The sequence below is a fragment of the Chroicocephalus ridibundus genome, chromosome 4, assembly GCF_963924245.1.
Source record: "Chroicocephalus ridibundus chromosome 4, bChrRid1.1, whole genome shotgun sequence".
Taxonomy (NCBI): domain Eukaryota; kingdom Metazoa; phylum Chordata; class Aves; order Charadriiformes; family Laridae; genus Chroicocephalus; species Chroicocephalus ridibundus.
The window spans coordinates 75,231,244-75,249,271 of record NC_086287.1 but is presented as its reverse complement, the minus strand read 5'-3'; the positions used below and the strand labels follow the sequence as shown (position 1 = coordinate 75,249,271).

At 41.3% G+C, this 18,028-nt stretch overlaps 1 protein-coding gene across 4 annotated transcripts in view; it reads right to left on the bottom strand.

Annotated features, from left to right (window-relative positions):
* PHAF1 (phagosome assembly factor 1) overlaps positions 1 to 18,028 on the bottom strand; it is a 36,271-nt gene that overhangs the window by 13,158 nt on the left and 5,085 nt on the right. For all 4 annotated transcript variants that reach the window (XR_010070957.1, XM_063334228.1, XM_063334229.1 and 1 more), the window contains 6 exons: positions 17,523 to 17,605; positions 13,580 to 13,663; positions 8,040 to 8,083; positions 7,758 to 7,837; positions 3,187 to 3,281; positions 382 to 479 (listed from right to left, as the gene is read on the bottom strand). Coding sequence is in view for 3 of the 4 variants with exons in the window: in XM_063334228.1 (XP_063190298.1) it covers positions 382 to 479; positions 3,187 to 3,281; positions 7,758 to 7,837; positions 8,040 to 8,083; positions 13,580 to 13,663; positions 17,523 to 17,605 (484 nt within the window). In the remaining variant the exon portion in view is untranslated. The remainder of the gene's footprint in view (positions 1 to 381; positions 480 to 3,186; positions 3,282 to 7,757; positions 7,838 to 8,039; positions 8,084 to 13,579; positions 13,664 to 17,522; positions 17,606 to 18,028) is intronic.

The window sequence follows — 18,028 nt, the reverse complement described above, 5'->3', positions numbered from 1 at the left end:
ACCAAGTTTGGTTTGCCTTGGCATGCAAACGAGATCTGGAGTAATACTAGCCTAACTGCAGCTCTTACTAGATTCCCCACATTTCCTCCTTTACTTAATGAATTCCTTTTCAGGTCAGTCGAATTAGCCTGCTGCAGCTGGGCCAAGCTGACTTGATAGCGACAGTCATCAAACCAACACTTGGTCATAAGGTCTGAGGACAATACCCATGGAAATGTGAGAGGCTGGTACCTAAAGGCATTCCGCACACTACCAAATTCATGAGAGACCCAAACGGAACTAGAAAACTAGGTATATAAGATTATATTTAGCATTCGCAAAGCCCTAAACAAATGAGTTGGAAAAAGTATATTCTAAGTGATGAAACCGGCATGTACGTACTTGGTATCCTGCAGACTGTTTCCGTTGTAGATGTACATACGTTTCACAGTCGCACCATGCGGAATTTGCAGAGAGGCTAGGCCATGGGCAAAATTAGGCTGTGGATGTACAAAGTCATTCTTGTTACATGACACAGGAGAAACTTCAAGTCAAAGTTAAAATTGCATTGGAAATACAATATATGCTAACCAATTCAGATAAATCTCTAGCCAAAGACACGGGAGAGGGCAAAAAACCGAACAACCACCACCACCCCTTGTAGATGTGTTTCTTTACATTCCGCCACTCCCGCATTCCCAGGCTGGGGCGAAGTGCTTGCTATGTTTATCCACCAGGAGATGGCACTAGTCTAACAATTAGCCATGAGCCTATTGAGAATTCCGGTTTTCTTGGTCTAATCACTGGCAACTAGCAATATAGAAGTATCTGTGCTGATATGCTAGACTGAAGTTCTAAGAAATCAGCTATCTAAAAGGTAGAAATTCTTTTTTCTCTCCCACTGCATTAATTTCAGCCGTTTAACATTTTTGCCGGTTTGTAAAATGCCTTTATCCGATTAACCGAGATTCATTCATTCAATAGATTTTCTGCTCTCCTTATCACCACATTCTGACACGTATTCTTTTCATAGGGATTTTGAGCGTTTTCTTCAAATAGAAAGTGTGCTAAGGAGGTCAGCTTCATTCTTTCATGGCAGTAAGAGTGGATTTCCTTCAACTTTGAAGATGACAAGACCTTTCTTCAACGCTATCAACATACTCTGCTGGCATTGGACAGAAAAGACTTAGCTTTGTCACAAGCAGTCAACAAGACCAAAATGCATGATATGAAAACTGTTATCCTGGTCTACATTAGCAGGACACCACTTAAGGTAAACACAAAAAGGTATTCTTATTAAAAAAAAAAAAACAAAAACAAACCAACAACAACCCAGGGCAATAACCTTCACTGCTGTAGGGATTTAGCAGCAAATGGCCAGTACCTAACAAACCTAGAGACGCCCTGATTTCCGTCCTCTTTCTGAACTTGCCCAGAACACGACAACTTGAAAACACAGCTTTCTGACTTCGTCAGACTTCAGATTCCTTTTTAACACACAAATGCCTTAGCAACAGAGGAATCTTCTCCAGAGCCATGGAAGTGCCATATATGCCTCTCTCCTTAACAGAAAGGGAGTAGGTTTTCACGTGCTCCTCACCTACAGTTCGTTACTACCTATATAAAAAACCCAAAGTTTTCCTCTGAGTTTTTTTTCATTTCTATAAGCAGAGATTACACTGCTTTGCTAACTCATTTAGCATTCCTGTATGATCCTGTCTGAGCTCAAAAGATTTTGGCATCTTCGAATATCCTTTCACTCTTTATTCAGCCTTATCCTAACGCTGAATCCTTAATTCAGCCTTATCTTCCAGTCTCCCCAGAAGACTCCGCAAACAACAGTCATCTTTCCTCTGGACTGTTTCATACTACCCTGTTTTCTAAACTATCCTAACTATTTCTACCTATTCCTAATCCTGGGGAAATTTCACCTTCCATTCTGTGCAAGCAACATTTTACTATTTATTTACTGTTCCATTTACTATTGAACAACTGGATGAAAGACGTTGAGAATGCAAAATTATTTTCTGCACTGTTCTATCGCTGTTCTGGCAGCTATAAAGTAGTAAATCATCACACGATCTCCCTCAGAGTATTTGAGCCAAGCATTCTCTAACTATCCCTAGTTATTTTCTTAGTTAACTGAACCACGTACCAAGATAAGACACACAGATGCAACGGCTAACATTGATTCTAGCAATTTTATTTAACATCTTTTCAAATCTTCAGAATAACAATTGACTGACCTAGCAGCTCGGCCATTTAATTCATAAATGCCCTCGGAACTCTTACATGAAAAGCAAGTACTCTTTGTTGGGCCGTTCCTTCTGTTTGGCTTCCTAGGTTTCTATTTACCTTCCAATATTTCCAAAGCCCAACTGACCTTCACTGCTCCTAAATAGTAACTTCCCCTGGTTACCCCCTGTTCTCTCACATGTCAACACATAACTACTGAAGTACTAGGTTGTGACATAAAGACATGTTGGTTGATTTCTCCCACTTTGTTTTGGCTCTTTAGATGCTCCTCTTTCTTTTTCACTGGTAAGCCTAGATAATACAACTGAGAGCGTTTCCATCCTCTCACAAAACAAATTATACATACATTTTTGTTAGTATAGGTGGGAATCACAGAAGACCTGATCTTGTTTCCTCTATAGACAGTGATTTCCAAAGATTTCAGAGAACACGGTAATACGTTCAATTATTCAGTAACTCATCCAAACATCTGATGCATATGCAGACAGGCATTACAAATAAAGCTCATTCATCCGGCTTTCTAAAAGCACTCATACTGAAGAACACTTAAGATGAAAACATATTTTATGAACTCTATCCTAGTTTAGTTGCGCAATCACTTTGATGAGATTCAAAAATATCTGATAAAAGAACAGCCTTCCTGCAGATTGCTTAACGTTTACGTATTTGCATAGGCAGCGCTCATATTTTTAGAGGACTCCTTTCAACAGCAGAACTGCTAGTCCCAGTTCATGATGCAAGCAAAACCTCTAAGCACATGCCTCTGCTAAAAAGCAGAAAATTTTTAACTTCTAAATGATTACATAGCATGAATAAGAGCACAACAGAGGAGTTAAATTCCTTCCAAATTACTGGTTTCTTTTGCTTGCAGGCGAGACATGCTGTAGGTGATATTTTGCAAGTACCATAGAGGCAAAAAAGACTATCCATTAAATCAGAATGATCGCTGACCTCGTACTTCGGAGTTTCAGTCCAGGAGTCTAACTGAAAAGAAAATGACAGTCCTCTGAAATTGAGGTGAAAGAGTTGCTCAGCGGAATTATACACTAAAAGGGAAAAGAAAGAGAACAGGGTTATTGAAATAAACTAAGAATCCTTCAGTTCAAATCTAACAGCACTTCCATCACCTCAATGGATTTACTACGTCTCAAAATGTGGGAGGAACACGATTACACAGGACAGTAATAGTTTGCCTTTTAATTTGTTGCAGTAGAAACACAGCAATAAGAAACCTTAGATTCATTACAATAAGAATTGCCTATGTAAGCCAGCCGGCACTAACCTATCCCTAATGATACAACTATACAATATGTCACAATCAACCACACCTTAATATGCCTAAAGTAGTTTAAACAGCTACTATTAGTACAAAACAATTCTGTTCATTGTTATGTGAAACACTTGTCCAACATCAACCAGTAACTCCTTTAGACAGATGCGGCCAGAATGCTGACAAACTCCGCGTTTCACACCAGCGGGAAGCATGTGCCCCAGCCAGGGCTCACAGGTACCTCCCTGCCGCTTCCACCTCTCCTTCCCGAGCAAGGGGAGCTCCAGCTCACAAAGCTGGAGTAACGTGGCACGAGGAGGAAATGCTTCAGTCACGCAGGTCCTAGGCGTTTACAATGAGAACTAAAATAGTGCCACCAGAAACACCAAACCATTTGGTCAGCTTTTACAGAGAGCAGTAATAAATTAGGACACGCACAGATTTCCAGCTGTCATCACGCCACGAGATGTCCTGATTTATTGCAATAAATTGCACATCATGAACTATAAACGGCAATAAAAGTCACCCCAGTACTTACTCTAACAAGACATACTCTTTTGTGAGATTGTGGAACGCTTTAAAAACACTCCCACGGGACTGGGAGCTTGGGAACAGTTTGGGAATTGATGCTACCAAATGTCAACCTGTGCCCAGTAGCTGCTGGGGGAACATAGTGTTCCTGTAACACACAGAAGCTAGTTCATTTGCAAACCAGTCTGAAAACAGCACAGGCAAAAGACAATAAACAAACTGCTTTATTCCACTTTACCAAAGGAAATTGGTTCCATTTTCTCTTTTTTTTTTCTTACCATTTTATATTTAAGATGACATGGCATAGCGAGAAAATGCATAATAATATATACTATTATTTTCTCCCCCCCACGCACAAAGTGCCTTTCAAATGTTCAGCTTGAAAGACATGTCACAAGATATCTGGACAATACCAGACTGCCCAGGATAGAAAAATAATAGTTGAGCAATAAGCATTAAGTTCTCAAAAGTTATCATTTGCCTTTTCTGTAGAATGTGCTGGTTAAGAGCATTTTCCCTCCTTGTCACTCAAAGGAAAACGTGTGGGGAGAGGGAAATGTTTTGATCTGGAGGAAAATTACACAAATCTCTCTCATGTGATAAATTATGATGCATCTTTTCCAAAGCCCACAGCCAGCTGGAGAAGTGTTTTTCCCCTAGTCATGCCAAGTGTGATATCTGATTATAAAAATCGCATCAGTTCCCATCGCCTGCAACATTTGTTGATGTTTAGGCTTAAAGGGCAAGGAATGTTTTTATCCTTTGGAAGTTCTCTCATGTCTCCCTCAAGACTATATGTCACAACCACATGACTGAACAAGGTAAGCCTTTATTTTATTTCAGTTTATGAACTACATGGGTACCCTGTAGAATAATTCCATTCAAAATTGCTGACAGAAGCAAAAAGACTCCGGGTGAAGGAAGGGGAGAGCGCCTGCCTTCCAGGAGAGCAGCAGAGCGTGACCAGCTGGAAGACATTTCTGTAGAGCCGGACAGGACAAAGCCACCGCCACCAGCAAGCCTGCACAACGGACACAGTTCTGACAAAAGCAGATCCAGAAGTCAAGTCTTCCTGGTAACAAGCACAAGACTTTTCTGGCACCCCAGGGGAGCTTGGGCAACCTCTGAAGTCTCCGAGAGCTACAGAGCTAGAAGACAGCATCCCCCCCTCCTTGCCAGGAGGGAAGGATGGCTTTTTCTTTCTACCTTATGGCTTCAGTTCAACCCCACAGCCTTTATCTGTGCTGAACGGCACTTCGGCAAACAGCCGCATCCACAAGGCTGTGGAACAGGATGTGATTTCAACAGCCCCACTGGCAGGAGCAAGCGCTCCCCAGCGGGAGGTCAGGTCAGAGAATCATGGAAATGCGGGATGAAATCTTGGCTTGGGTGAAGCTATCGACCTCCAAAGTGGTCATATTTCAGCCAGCCCCATGACAAAGATACTACAAAGTTTCAACCTAACATTGGCCAAAAAGTAATGAAGCCGCTTACAATTTTCCTGATGACTCTTCTTTTTTAAAACCACTGATTTGGCAAAACCAAACCTGCTCACTGAAGGTCGGTTTCAACACAAAACCGTTGCTAACCTTTTGAAATATGTTCTGAAACTATCACTGTATCCTGTTGCAGGAAAGGTCTGCTGCAACCACCTTGGTTTTAAGCGAAAGAGAATATTTTGTTTGAAACTCTAGTGGAGGTTAACACAGAAATAAACAACAAAATACTTTTAAACTTAAAGGACTTGCATTGGGGTTTCGGAGGAGCATCGGTCCAGAGAAGAAAAGGGATGGTTATGTCGTACTTTCATTCATGAGAGCCGGCATTTGGTACTTTGGCCACGTTAAGAGGAAGGTTTCTCTTCCCCACCTTTCTCTCCCCACCCCAGCTCAAATACTTGTGGGACGTGAAAACACCATCATCATCCCTCCCACATGCTGAAAACTATGGTGGTTTTTTGCCTTTTCTGTTTTAGAAAACACAAAGAAAAAAAAGAATTATCAAAAACTTGAATTGCATGATACAAACTGTTCAAACTGCTTACGACAGGCAACTAAACACAGAGAATTTACTTCTGCTAAGTAGGATGCTAATGGAAGATACTGAATTTCCAGCGAGGAAACCAAATGAGCAAATGCACTAGTGAAATGGTAATATAGGCCAACATTTTAATAACTACATTTTCATATCTACAGGTCACTGGATGAAGAGATGTTATGAAAAACTACCATCAGATGAGGCAAGTGTGCAAGTTTCCTTAATTGAACGTGACAGGCACACAATATCTGGCAAATTCAGCACGAGGACACGTGGTGCCAAGTTATGCTTTTAAGTGCTTGCATACAATTTTATGCAGTAATAAACCACGCTGTTGGTATCACAAGCAATGCTTACAGCTGGATATTTATTTTTATGGTTCATAATATTACAATTTTGCAAATAATTGCAAATAAACCATTGTCCCAGAACAAGCTAAAATTATAAACAGTCTTGTACATACTATTTCCATACTAGCTAACTATAGTTCTCAGAGTTTCTGCTTAAGAGGAAGTGTTAAGATCATGACCAAAGTGAAATTTAAAAAGGCTGATTCTGGTCCTTGGAGCCTTATGGCTAGAAATCCTCCAAGCTTCATTTATCTCAATCTGATGTTCATCAACTACAGCAGGCTATTATGCGATGATAGTACTTTAGCCACATGACCCTCCACAGTTAATAAATCCTGTTCTGTAATGGGCAAGAGATTGCCTGCAGAGAGCAGGGACAAAGACTGGATATGCAATCGCCATCAATCACAAAGCACACCAGCCTATTTGGGATCAGCCCGACTACTGCAAATGGACTGGGTTAAGCTAAAAATAGAAAATGATATTCTAAAAAGGGTATCTTGCCTATATGGAGTTTATCTTCTTTGTTGTTATGCCAGTTTGTGGCTCTGTTTCTCAAAGACTCCTCAGCAGTTTAATTATAAATATCCTCTTCAAAGTTTCACCACTGGCTTATTTTCAGCACCTAACAAACCCCCGAAATACATGCTTTGTTTTCATATGTAAACAAGGAGCTTAAAGATAGTCTTTTTCCTGCTACAGAGCTGGTGAACAGCCAAGAAGCTGCAAGAGTCAGAGTGGGCTCAGCCAGGTTAATTAAACGTGGCCTGGTTCTGGTCGTGCTGCACGTAGGCTGCCTCCACACCTCCCAGTGCTCCCAGTAAGAGGAAGCAGAGGCAGGGAGATGCAAGGCAGACACACACAGGCTCGGACTCGATCCTGCCCTAACAGGGGTATAACCGCATTCTCAGAGCATGGGCCCCGAGCAAACGGTCCTGGCTGACTGTGCACGGAGATCAGCTCCGATGTCTGTATGTTCACAGTATCCTTAATCCCTAAGGACACTCGAGAGCTGACCATGCATAAGAATGTGTAAAAACAACAGCAAAGCTCACAGTTTTCTGGTACCGGCAGTTCAAACCAGATCATTAATGATATCCGAACACACCATTCTGTGCCTGACCATTTCACTTAAAGAAAGTCACAGCTGAACATTCAGGACATTTTACACGATATCCCAGCCATAAGAATTCGACCCTTCTGGAGCACAACTTCATATCGTTTGACAACAGAAGCGCCTACACATTCCTCCAGGCAGACATACAGGAAAGACTTCCTAGAAAAAAGCCTGTCAATTAGGTGCGCTTCTGATCCTCAGGAATACTTCAGCTTACCTCCTGGATGTGTTGCTCCAAATGACTGATCAATTTGTTCTATGGTTGGAGCAATTGCCTGAGAGTTAAAGTGGACACCACTGAAAGAGAAAACAAAATGAATCTGCCTTAAGAAAACTGACCAGATCCTACAAATGTTTACTAACAGCAATACCACATTTAACCATATTTTTTTTTTAACAATAACAATTGAAAAAAGGAATGCAGGATTAAAAAAAAAAAAAAGAGAGAAACCAGTCACTGTAATCAAGAAGAAATCATGGGAGGTCTTAAATCACATACCAATATTTTAACTTCACCTTAGTCAAGTCATAAACTTCAATCACCTGAAACACAGGAAAGAGAAACATTAACAACTGGCAAAAGTGTGAAGTAATATGGTACAGAGGCAAATTCTTGTCAAAAGGCAAGACTAGCTAATGCTGCTCGCTCCACTCCCCAACAGAGCTCTGCCAGGAGAAACCACATTGGCAGAGAAGAGACTCCAAAAACGGACTCGGCAACTACACGTCTGAAACAAGTTCTGAAGAACAACGACGGGCTGAGGAGAGTACCTCCAGGTCCCGTGTAAATCAGCACTCACCTGCAGAAAGTCATCTTTTCACTCATACATCAGCATCTTGATTTCTGCAAAGATTACTCTTAAGCAAGTTCAAAGGGAAGTAACAGGGAATTACTCTATTAGGGAATCCTGTAATGAATGTTAAACAATAGGTCACTCCTTCAGTCACTCTTATTGTCCTAAAGAAATCCTGTGCAGGGTAATAAGTCCTAGCACTGACTGCACTGTTTCAATTTTCCAACGCTTTTTCTAAAGGAAAAGATGAAGACGGCAAAACTAAGTAGTAGCATTCCATTTCAATACTACATAAAAAGACACCTAGCAACCTCTCCAAGCATTACAGAAGATAATCAGAAGAGTAACCCTCAAAGAATCAGGGCAATTCGTAATACCTAGTTCTGATATTTATTAAATATTTTAGACCTTACTGAATATTCCAAGGAGTTTCCCCTCTCTGCAGATAATATTAGGTATGGATCCTTTGTTCTCAATACATTAGAGAATCACAGAATGGTGGGGGTTGGAAGGGACTGCTGGAGATCATCCAGTCCAACCCCCTGCCAGAGCAGGGTCACCCACAGCAGGTGGCACAGGAACGCGTCCAGGCAGGTTTGGAATGTCTCCAGAGACAGAGACTCCATCACCTCTCTGGGCAGCCTGTGCCAGGGCTCTGCCACCCTCAAAGTCAAGAAGTTCCTCCTCATGTTGAGGTGGAACTTCCCATGGTCAAGTTTGTGCCCGTTCCCCCTTGTCCTGTCACTGGGCACCACTGAAAAGAGCCTGGCCCCATCCTCCTGACACCCACCCTTTAAGTGTTTATAAGCGTTGACGAGATCCCCCCTCAGTCGTCTTTTTTCCAGACTGAAGAGACCCAAATCCCTCAGCCTTTCTTCATCAGAGAGGTGTTCCAGTCCCCTCAGCATCTTGGTAGCCCTTTGCTGTCCCCTCTCCAGCAGTTCCCTCTCCTTCTTGAACCAGGGAGCCCAGAACTGGACACAGCACTCCAGATGCGGCCTCCCCAGGGCAGAGCAGAGGGGGAGGATGACCTCCCTCCACCTGCTGGCCACACTCTTCTTGATGCCCCCCGAGGATGCCATTGGCCTTCTTGGCCACAAGGGCCCATTGCTGGCTCATGGTCACCCTGTTATCCACCAGGACTCCCAGGTCTCTTTCCACAGAGCTGCTCTCCAGCAGCCAGCTGCATTACTGCACATGCGCAGCTGAGATCAATTTCACATGATTTTTATCTGACTGTTACTGGATCCTGAGGCTAGACCAGATCATTTTTGGTGAGTACCCATGGTCAGACACAAGCTTCTTCCACTCCACATATGCGTTCCTGTGTCAGCAGGAAAAGGAAAATATGCAGAGTACATCATAACTGCTGCAAAGAAAAGGTAAAGCACCTTTTTTGTTGCTTTGTATAATCCTCCAACAAATCACTGGCAGATTTCAAAAGGACTCACTCTTCAGCTAGACAACAGAGCAGAAATCCCCAGGGAGCTTGCTACCAAATGTGGCTTGAAAGCCTAAAAATATCACCAGCTAAGAAGGAAGTCTTGGTTTTGGGAGATGCCTGGGAAATAACCCTAAATAAAACAACTTGCTATCCTCAAACCACTATTAAAAAAAAAAAAGCAACCAACAACCCCAAAAAACCCAACATTTCTGGTACGCTGTTGACTCATAAGAAGTTGGAAGAGTTCTCTGAAGCACTCTGCTGGGAAAGACCACAGATTTCAGGATATAAGCAACAAGTACAGCACAAAGCAAGTAACGAAAGAACATTCTGGCAGAACCAACATAAAGAAGAGCAAACAAATTTTTCTTCTGAACAAATATACTTTGAATTATGCTTCTTGGAAGAACCTAGTTACTCAGTATTCTAATTCAAATGCAGTTTCACACATCCAGGTTTCCTTTACTGCACAGCTTGTTAAAAAACAAAGGCTACTTCTATAAAGAGCTAGGAATGATGTTACTTTTTTTTTTTTTTAGTAACTCTGCACATCCTCTTTCTCCTCGAAAAAAGGTTTTGAAAATAGAGAAAACCACCCCACAAACAGATCTAGTTTTGCAGCAACTACTAGAGAGTATCAGGCGCTCTCCTGAAGTTCTGCTGAAATAGGCTGCAGCGGTGGAAGACCAAAGGATGAGTTGAACAAGAAGCAGCAGCAGTGCTTGAGGCACAGCACATTGCCCAAACGAGGTCCCCGCGAGACAAACACCCGGAGAGCAGCCAGCAGCACCCATTTGCCACAGCCCTCTTCCTGTGCCTCAAATCTATTCACATCAACATTTCTTTTCACTAATGGCAGAGGAAGAAACAAGCCCAAGTCAGCAAAATTTAAAAGGTAGTCAGAAGATCTCATAGAAGTCATGAAAGACACATATTGAAGAAACGCTGCAACAGGCCATAGCACTAGAAAAGGATCTACGTTTTAAACTACAGAAACTACACTGAAAAAAGGATTCAAACGCAATTCTTTCTACGTGCAGAGAACAAACAACTGAGAAGACCAAGGACTATTCAGCGATGGGTTTACCACCCAGCCAGAAGGCAGCTGGTTTAAAGGATTAAGACCTGATGTTTTGTCACATTGACTGTTTTGATAATTACTACTGAGTAAGACTCATAAAAATGTTCAGGTATCTACTAACCAGCCATAACAGACCAGCGCTTTCTCCACCTCAGAGGCAGCTTGCACAAGAGACCTTGTTTCTACAATTCACAGTAACGTTTCAGAACCTGGTCACATTAGCTCGAAAACTAACACACTAACAACTCCTGTTGTGCTTTGGCTACTGACTGCAAGTAGAGACTAGGCGCAAGCTGCCTTCTCCTCCCTGAAAAAAGGGAGGAAACTTTTGGGGAATATTGCTATAGCTTTATACCTGCACCAGCTTCTTTGGGTCTGTCAAGTCTTTCTGTTTCAGTAGCCTGTATTTCAATCTCTTTTCCACAACCAATAGCAAGACTGTATTAAAAAACAACACACAAAGCAAAGAAAACACACATCCTGATTTTTCCAGTTTTGCTGCTGCTGAGCAACACCGAAAACAGAGAGTCATACCATCTTTAAAACGGGCATTACTTATTCTACACTACTCTTTAACAAGTCCTGTTGCTCACTTCGAAACTGATCCCATAGAATTTCTTCTATAAAGCTTTCTGAACACTTTCACAAGTGTAAGTTTTCATAGCATTGTAGGCATTTACACAGCTTGACTCTTCAGAGTTCAAACAAACAAAAGGTATCGCTAGACCACTGAACCACAACATACTGGAAGAGATTGGGTTTTTTCTATTTATTTTTTCTTGAAACAAACCTAAACACACATACCAGAAGAATTTGGTTTTTTCTATTTTTTCTTTAAAACACATTTTAAAACATATTGTGGAGAAGGTTGAGAAGAAAAGCTCTTGCACAGTTCTTAGAACACTGGGTGTTGAAATGAGAAAGCCAGACCCACAAAAACTGTCTGGAGATGAAGAGACATGGCATACACTCCTTACAGCACATTAAAAACACTCCAACATTGCGACATTCCAAAAACCATCAGTAAGATGGCCCTGAAGTGATGATGTTTTGAGTTAGTCTCCTTAAGAATTAAATATATTTTGGAAAGATTTCGTACAGCAGGTGTAGCTTACACTGATAAAGACCCATCTGACAAAGAGAATTTTCAGCATGTTGTCTTGAAAATCATGAATTTCCATACAAATTCTGATTTATTAAGTTCTAAATCTTGACAAAAATGAAAATCCCAGTGTTACAGAATGACTTCAAGAACAGATAACTTCCATAAGGCAATTACAAACTGAAATCGGGGGGGGGGTGTCAGTGCTCAGCTGTCCTCCACCTGAGCTCAAAGAGCACCGAAAATTGTTCTTCAAAACACATATTTTTATAGTTAATATAAAAGATATCTTTAAAAAGAAAAATATATGCGTATCATGGTGCTACAGGTTGCTACTAGAGAAATAAGTACTCCCAATAACTACTAATTTGGGTTGCTATCCATTTAAAGTACACCAAGAGCTCAAGTTTCAGCTGGCAGCACACTGCTTCACTCTTTTTCATTTTTCTAATAAAGCACTAGGTTGACATTTTGGAGAGTGATGTTTTGCTCCTGGTTTTATTGGAGACATGAATAAGGCGAACAAGGCTACCACTGTTCCAATACTTGGAAGCATGGGTATGAGCACCATCTTCCAGACTTACCTAAAGGGTAAGCATTCCATTTTTTAGCATCACATTTAACGCCACACTTCTGCTTTCCAGTGTTCAATAGCACAGCAGCTAGAGCCGTACACTCTCACCCAATTAGCCCAATCAACACCCCAGCACTGTGGGAAGCAATTTGTGCACCAGGTGAGAACCACACTGCCAACTGTTCAGCACAGCTGGTCCTGCCAAAAGGACCATCCTGAATAATTAAGAAGTTACATGCAGATATTTAAAATGTTTCAGTTAAGAAAGCTTTTCAAAATTTCATACTGATCTTGGCATCTCTCTACAGCCCCACAGCAGCCCGTTCTGTATGGATGAACCACACCACTGTCATAACAGATTTTTACGACCATAAATGCCACAGGAGGTTAATGATGAGCCTGCCCTTTATTTTGCATCTTAGCTACACAAAGCATCCTAGGAAGGCAGATCAAAACTTGGTCACCCGAAAGCACAGGAGTGCAACTGCTGGGCTGAGGACTTTGGTCACAGAGATAAAAGCTCATCCGGAACAAATTGTGAGCCGACGCCTCCCGTGCTCACAACAGGCCTGAACGTGGCTTTCTGGGAGAAATCATGAACTCATGGCCACACAAGTACGAACGTAACAACTAAGAACAGGAGGTAGGAAGTTTGCTTTCAAAAATAAAGTGTCAGCCCTAATAAAGGAACAGCTTGAGAAAACACAACACTGCCTGGCTTGCATTAAATGATGATCTGACTTCAAATCATAGGCTTAGCTTTAGTAATGGCCTTTTGCAGCTTCTGGAGCATCTTGAGACAAGACAGGCAAGTGAGATTGCACTGAACCATCCTGCTCCTATGGCACTCTTACAGTCCCCAGTACAATGTTAAAGCGTCTTAATCCTGTAAACCAAGATTTAACCCCCAAACCCCCAAAGAAATGCAGTTCATTATCACAAGAGAGCACTATACATGGCAAGCTAAACATAAAAGTGTATACTTAATAATGCTTTGTTAAGTGTCACTATCTCCTAGGGTTTTGTTTTGCAATGTTTTATTACCTTAAGTCTCTGATTGAAAGCATCAAACAGCAGTTTGATTCCATCCTGAGTCAGGTTAAGGATGAGGTCATGGCTAAGAGGTGACTGTAAAACAAAAAAAAAGTGTCAGGCTTTTCATTTCAAGGCTTTGTTAAGATATATAGCATTGTATAAGTATAAAGTGGTTACTTTGGAAAAACAAAACTGCCTCAAAAAACAACCTCTTGTTCAATACATAAGCATAACAAAAATACATTTGGCCAAACCTCTCAACCTCTTCAGTTTCCTTATGAAAAGAAATAGAAGTGCCTGTGTGAGATGTGCACCCTGCAAGAACTCCGGAAAGAGTAGTGGTCCATTACTTTAAGGCCGGGGGGAGTGGGGAGAAGGGCTGAACCACCTTGAAAATTAACATTCCAAGTTTAGCATCAGAGAGATCACGCAGGGACAGCCTGTTGCATTCTTGCCACACAGAAATAGCCCATCTCACCAGGCCTCGCACCAGAACCAAGCACACACTTGACAAAAGGATGGAGAGAGGGCTTTCCACTTCAAAAATCAAAGAGCATCACAGCCTTTTTCAGGCCTCAAAAGAAAGGCTTCAGACTCTTATGTTGTGAATTTAGGTTTCCTTAGTTACGGTGAATCATAACAAGGAAAGGCTTAGTTTGCAGTCTGCTGGAGTCAACAGGAGACATTCCACTGGCTTCACTGGTGTCTGTACAGGCTCTACGCCATCCCCGTCTGATGCGACGCTGTGGAAGCTGCTCGCGTCTGTGCTGGTACAATCCATGCACACACAGCCAGTTGGCCCTAATTCAGCTCTTTGATTGTGTACCATCTAAAAGAACGTTTGCTTCAAAAAAGCTCTACCCTCCACAACTGTCTCCTCAGAGGAGAAAAAAGGCTGAAGGACAGGCAGGCAGCAGTATTCATGCCCTAGAATTGCACCAGTCATCTAGCAGAAGACAGAATGGGGATGGGACATCTGGGGCACATACAGGCTTCTAATGCGAGCAGCCACACCACAACAGCCCTTTTTATGAATTAAGCATAAGCTATCTTAAAAAACTGTAATTCCCCCTCCTTGCTCTACTGGGAGAAGGTCTGTGTTTTGACTATCAGCAGTCTAATTTTCATCCTAAATTTTCTCACATCAGCACTGTCTTCTAACTTGGATACTTTTTGTGCATTCTCACGTGCATATCCCATCCATTCCCAAACCATGTCTTTAAATAATCATATCCTAACCTTCACATTGCTAGGTCAAAACAAGCCACAGGGCTTTCTGTCTCCTGTGATGCAGATTTCCCATGCCCCGTGATCACTCCTGCAACTTTTCTCGAAGTAGGTTCAGTTCAAGCTCATCTTTCTTCAATACCGTGATCCGACGTAAGCTGTATTCTAAATAAATTTTCACAGCGCCTTGCACAGCGGCATCAGTGCTTCACTATTGCTGGCAAACTTTTATGATACTGCAAAGAACTGAAGCAGCACTGCAATACAGCCATAAGCCTGAGATAAAAAGGTCTAATGTTGATCCTGATGGTCTTTTTAAAAATCCCTTATAAATCTAATTTAGAAAAGCTACAGACAGAGAGAAAAAAAAATAGCGTGCTGTGTTATATTTAAATATACCAACAGAGTTCTTCTGATATGGGATATGCTCTGCATCTCGCTGGTTTCCAAGCTGAATTTTCTTGAGGTTATTCCAAAATTAATGAGAGCATTACAAGTACTTCTGAGTGGGTGGAAAAAAAAAATTACATCCGAGGGAAAGCTTGGTAATTATTATAGCCAATAGCTTCTGTTCTATGCTGGCATATTTTCTAATGGAAGAAAAATTTCAAGGGCACACATTTAGTCCATAGGACTTTTAAGGCACAAAATAGAACCTCAAGTATGAAAGATGATGTCAGGAAGCAACAGGAGAGTCCTTCCTGAAGGAAGCAACTCAAAGGTGCAGTTAACTCCACTAATCTACATAAAGCTGCAGGAAAAACTGTTTGCACTGAACAATCCCATCAATACAAATCCAGAGGAATAGTGTTAGGAAAACATACAAAGGCAATTAAGTACCACACTTAAACTGACCAAAAAGGAGTTAAATTTCTTTAGTCAAGGAAAAGGGTTCATCAAGCTTTTCTGGCACGGTTTGGGCATCCCATTTATGTCAAGTTAAGAAGAGAGCCATGGGCAGATCTAATTGCATTTAATTGTCATATAAATTTTTGAAAGGAAGTACTCTTGACTGCAGTTCCAGGATCAGAAAAAGTGTCTTAGATGCAACAACTTTAAATTACATTTGATCACTATGCTCAAAGGCATTCTTTTAGAAAGTAAAGAGGAAAGACACAAAGGCTGTTCAAGTATAGTTTAGCTAGATAAAAGTCGTGCATGGCAAAGTTTGTTTAAAGCTTTGAAACGTGTAAGAACTGCAGCAGCATCTCTTTGTGGCCAGCTGCTAATGAAGTGCGTGATGTTCTGCAGGAGAGTGAGGATAGAGCCAGCCAGTCAACTGCAGGCCCGGAGTGGCACGTGGAAAAAAGCTGCACCAATATCAGGCACCAAATCGGAATAACACACAGAAAAAATATCAACATGACTATCCCACAAAGCTGAGAACTACTATTTTGTTGGACTATGTTAAAAACACCTTTATATTTATTACAGTTTGGGGAGAAAAAAACAATAAGAACAACCCCTGCGGGGACAATAAAAATTCAGTGTATGTGGTCAAGGACAACGTAGCTGTGCAAGAGGTGCAAAAAGCTAAGCAGTGGTATACATCGTTTACTAGCACAGGACTGCTAATCCTTCCGTGATTCTACAAAACTGAGAGGAATGGGAATCTCATCAGTTATCTAAACAAACCTAGAAATAATTCTGGAATGCACTGGGGTAAGAAAAACTAGAAAACCTCTAAAGCATACAAAACCCAAGGAATGCATTCACTGCCAGATGGATGCCTCCATGCATTAAGTACAAGGAGCTAGATTTCCAATTTGCAAAGCAAATATTCAGTCATCATAAAACCCATAAATCTACATATTGTCAAACAAAATAAGGGTAACTCATTTAATTACATGAAATATGTATCCAGCAGTAAACGCCAGAGTCAGGCTTGTTCCTTAGCCATTCAGTATTCACTGTGAATGAAGGAGACCTCAATCTGTATTTTGATACAAACTGAAATTCTAGCAAACTTTGCCTTTTTCCTGATGCAAAGATCTGTAACCTACAACATCTGAATATCATCTCCTGATTAACATGCACTTCACATAATACACATTTGGAGAGTCACACTCCTTTTGTCCCATCTCCTCTTCCCTTCCACTAACATAAAAGTGGGTATGTAAAACCTTTTATTTGATCTAGCAGAAAGGTTTCACTTCTGGTCCCCTTTTTGATAAAAGTCAAACATATTGGGAACAAATTAATGTTTAGTTATGAAGAATGAGTAAAACATCCATAGCTGGTTTAATTTACGGCATCTGCTTTCTGCAGACAAAATCGCAGATCCAGAGAGGAAGCGTGGAAGCCTTTTCAGCGGGTTCATCGCCACCGAACCAAAGATGAAAGTGGAAAGTAACAAGTGATTCAGTACTTCAAAAACACTGCAACGCTTGACAATGATAATGTAAGAAGACTTGAATTTCATTATCCAGGTAATTACAGAATATTTCCGTTCTTGAAAGAAAAACAATACTACCCCACCACCGCATACAGAAAACCTGCTATCTGTTAAATCACTGCACTGTTGAGGATTATTACTCTTGACATGAAACTGTTATAAAAGCTACACCTTTGATGTGGTGGCAGTAATTTGGTGTAATTCAATTTCAAGTACCTCCAGAATTCATCCAATACATACGTTAGCACGGCACAGCATCAGAATACCCCCTAATGCCTTAATTCTGGACACAGTGAAGTGTACGACCCGGCCAGATGACGCACCACTCACCTGCTCACTGTAGAGAACCTGGACGTTTTTGATAATGCGACAGTGCTTCTGAAGAATTGCTACAGCCTGAGCCAACGGCATTCCTGTAAATAAAAACAGTTGCATTTCTTCAGTTCGGAGACTGGCTAACTATTTTTTTTTTTTTTTTTTAAAACAGAAAGGTTACAGATGAGGTAACAGAGCCACCATCAGCAAACAGTACATTACAACAGAAAGGTATGCAATCAACAAATAAGCCTACTTGACTCATGGTATCAGCGCAGACCTGTTCTTTGAAACAGAAAAGTCATTGTTTATCTACCAGTTTGTTAGGCATACGTGAAAGAAAAGCACCTCCAGCTACAGAATTAAGCTGCAAAGTTCAGGCAGAAAAAGCACAGATCTTTCTACAAGCCACGTGCAAAATTTTCTGCTTCTTGGGGTTAATAATCCAATAACCGATAAAACAGCCCATACCAAACACCACTAGCGCTGCCGAGAGCGTTCTCACACACAGGCAGTAGGCT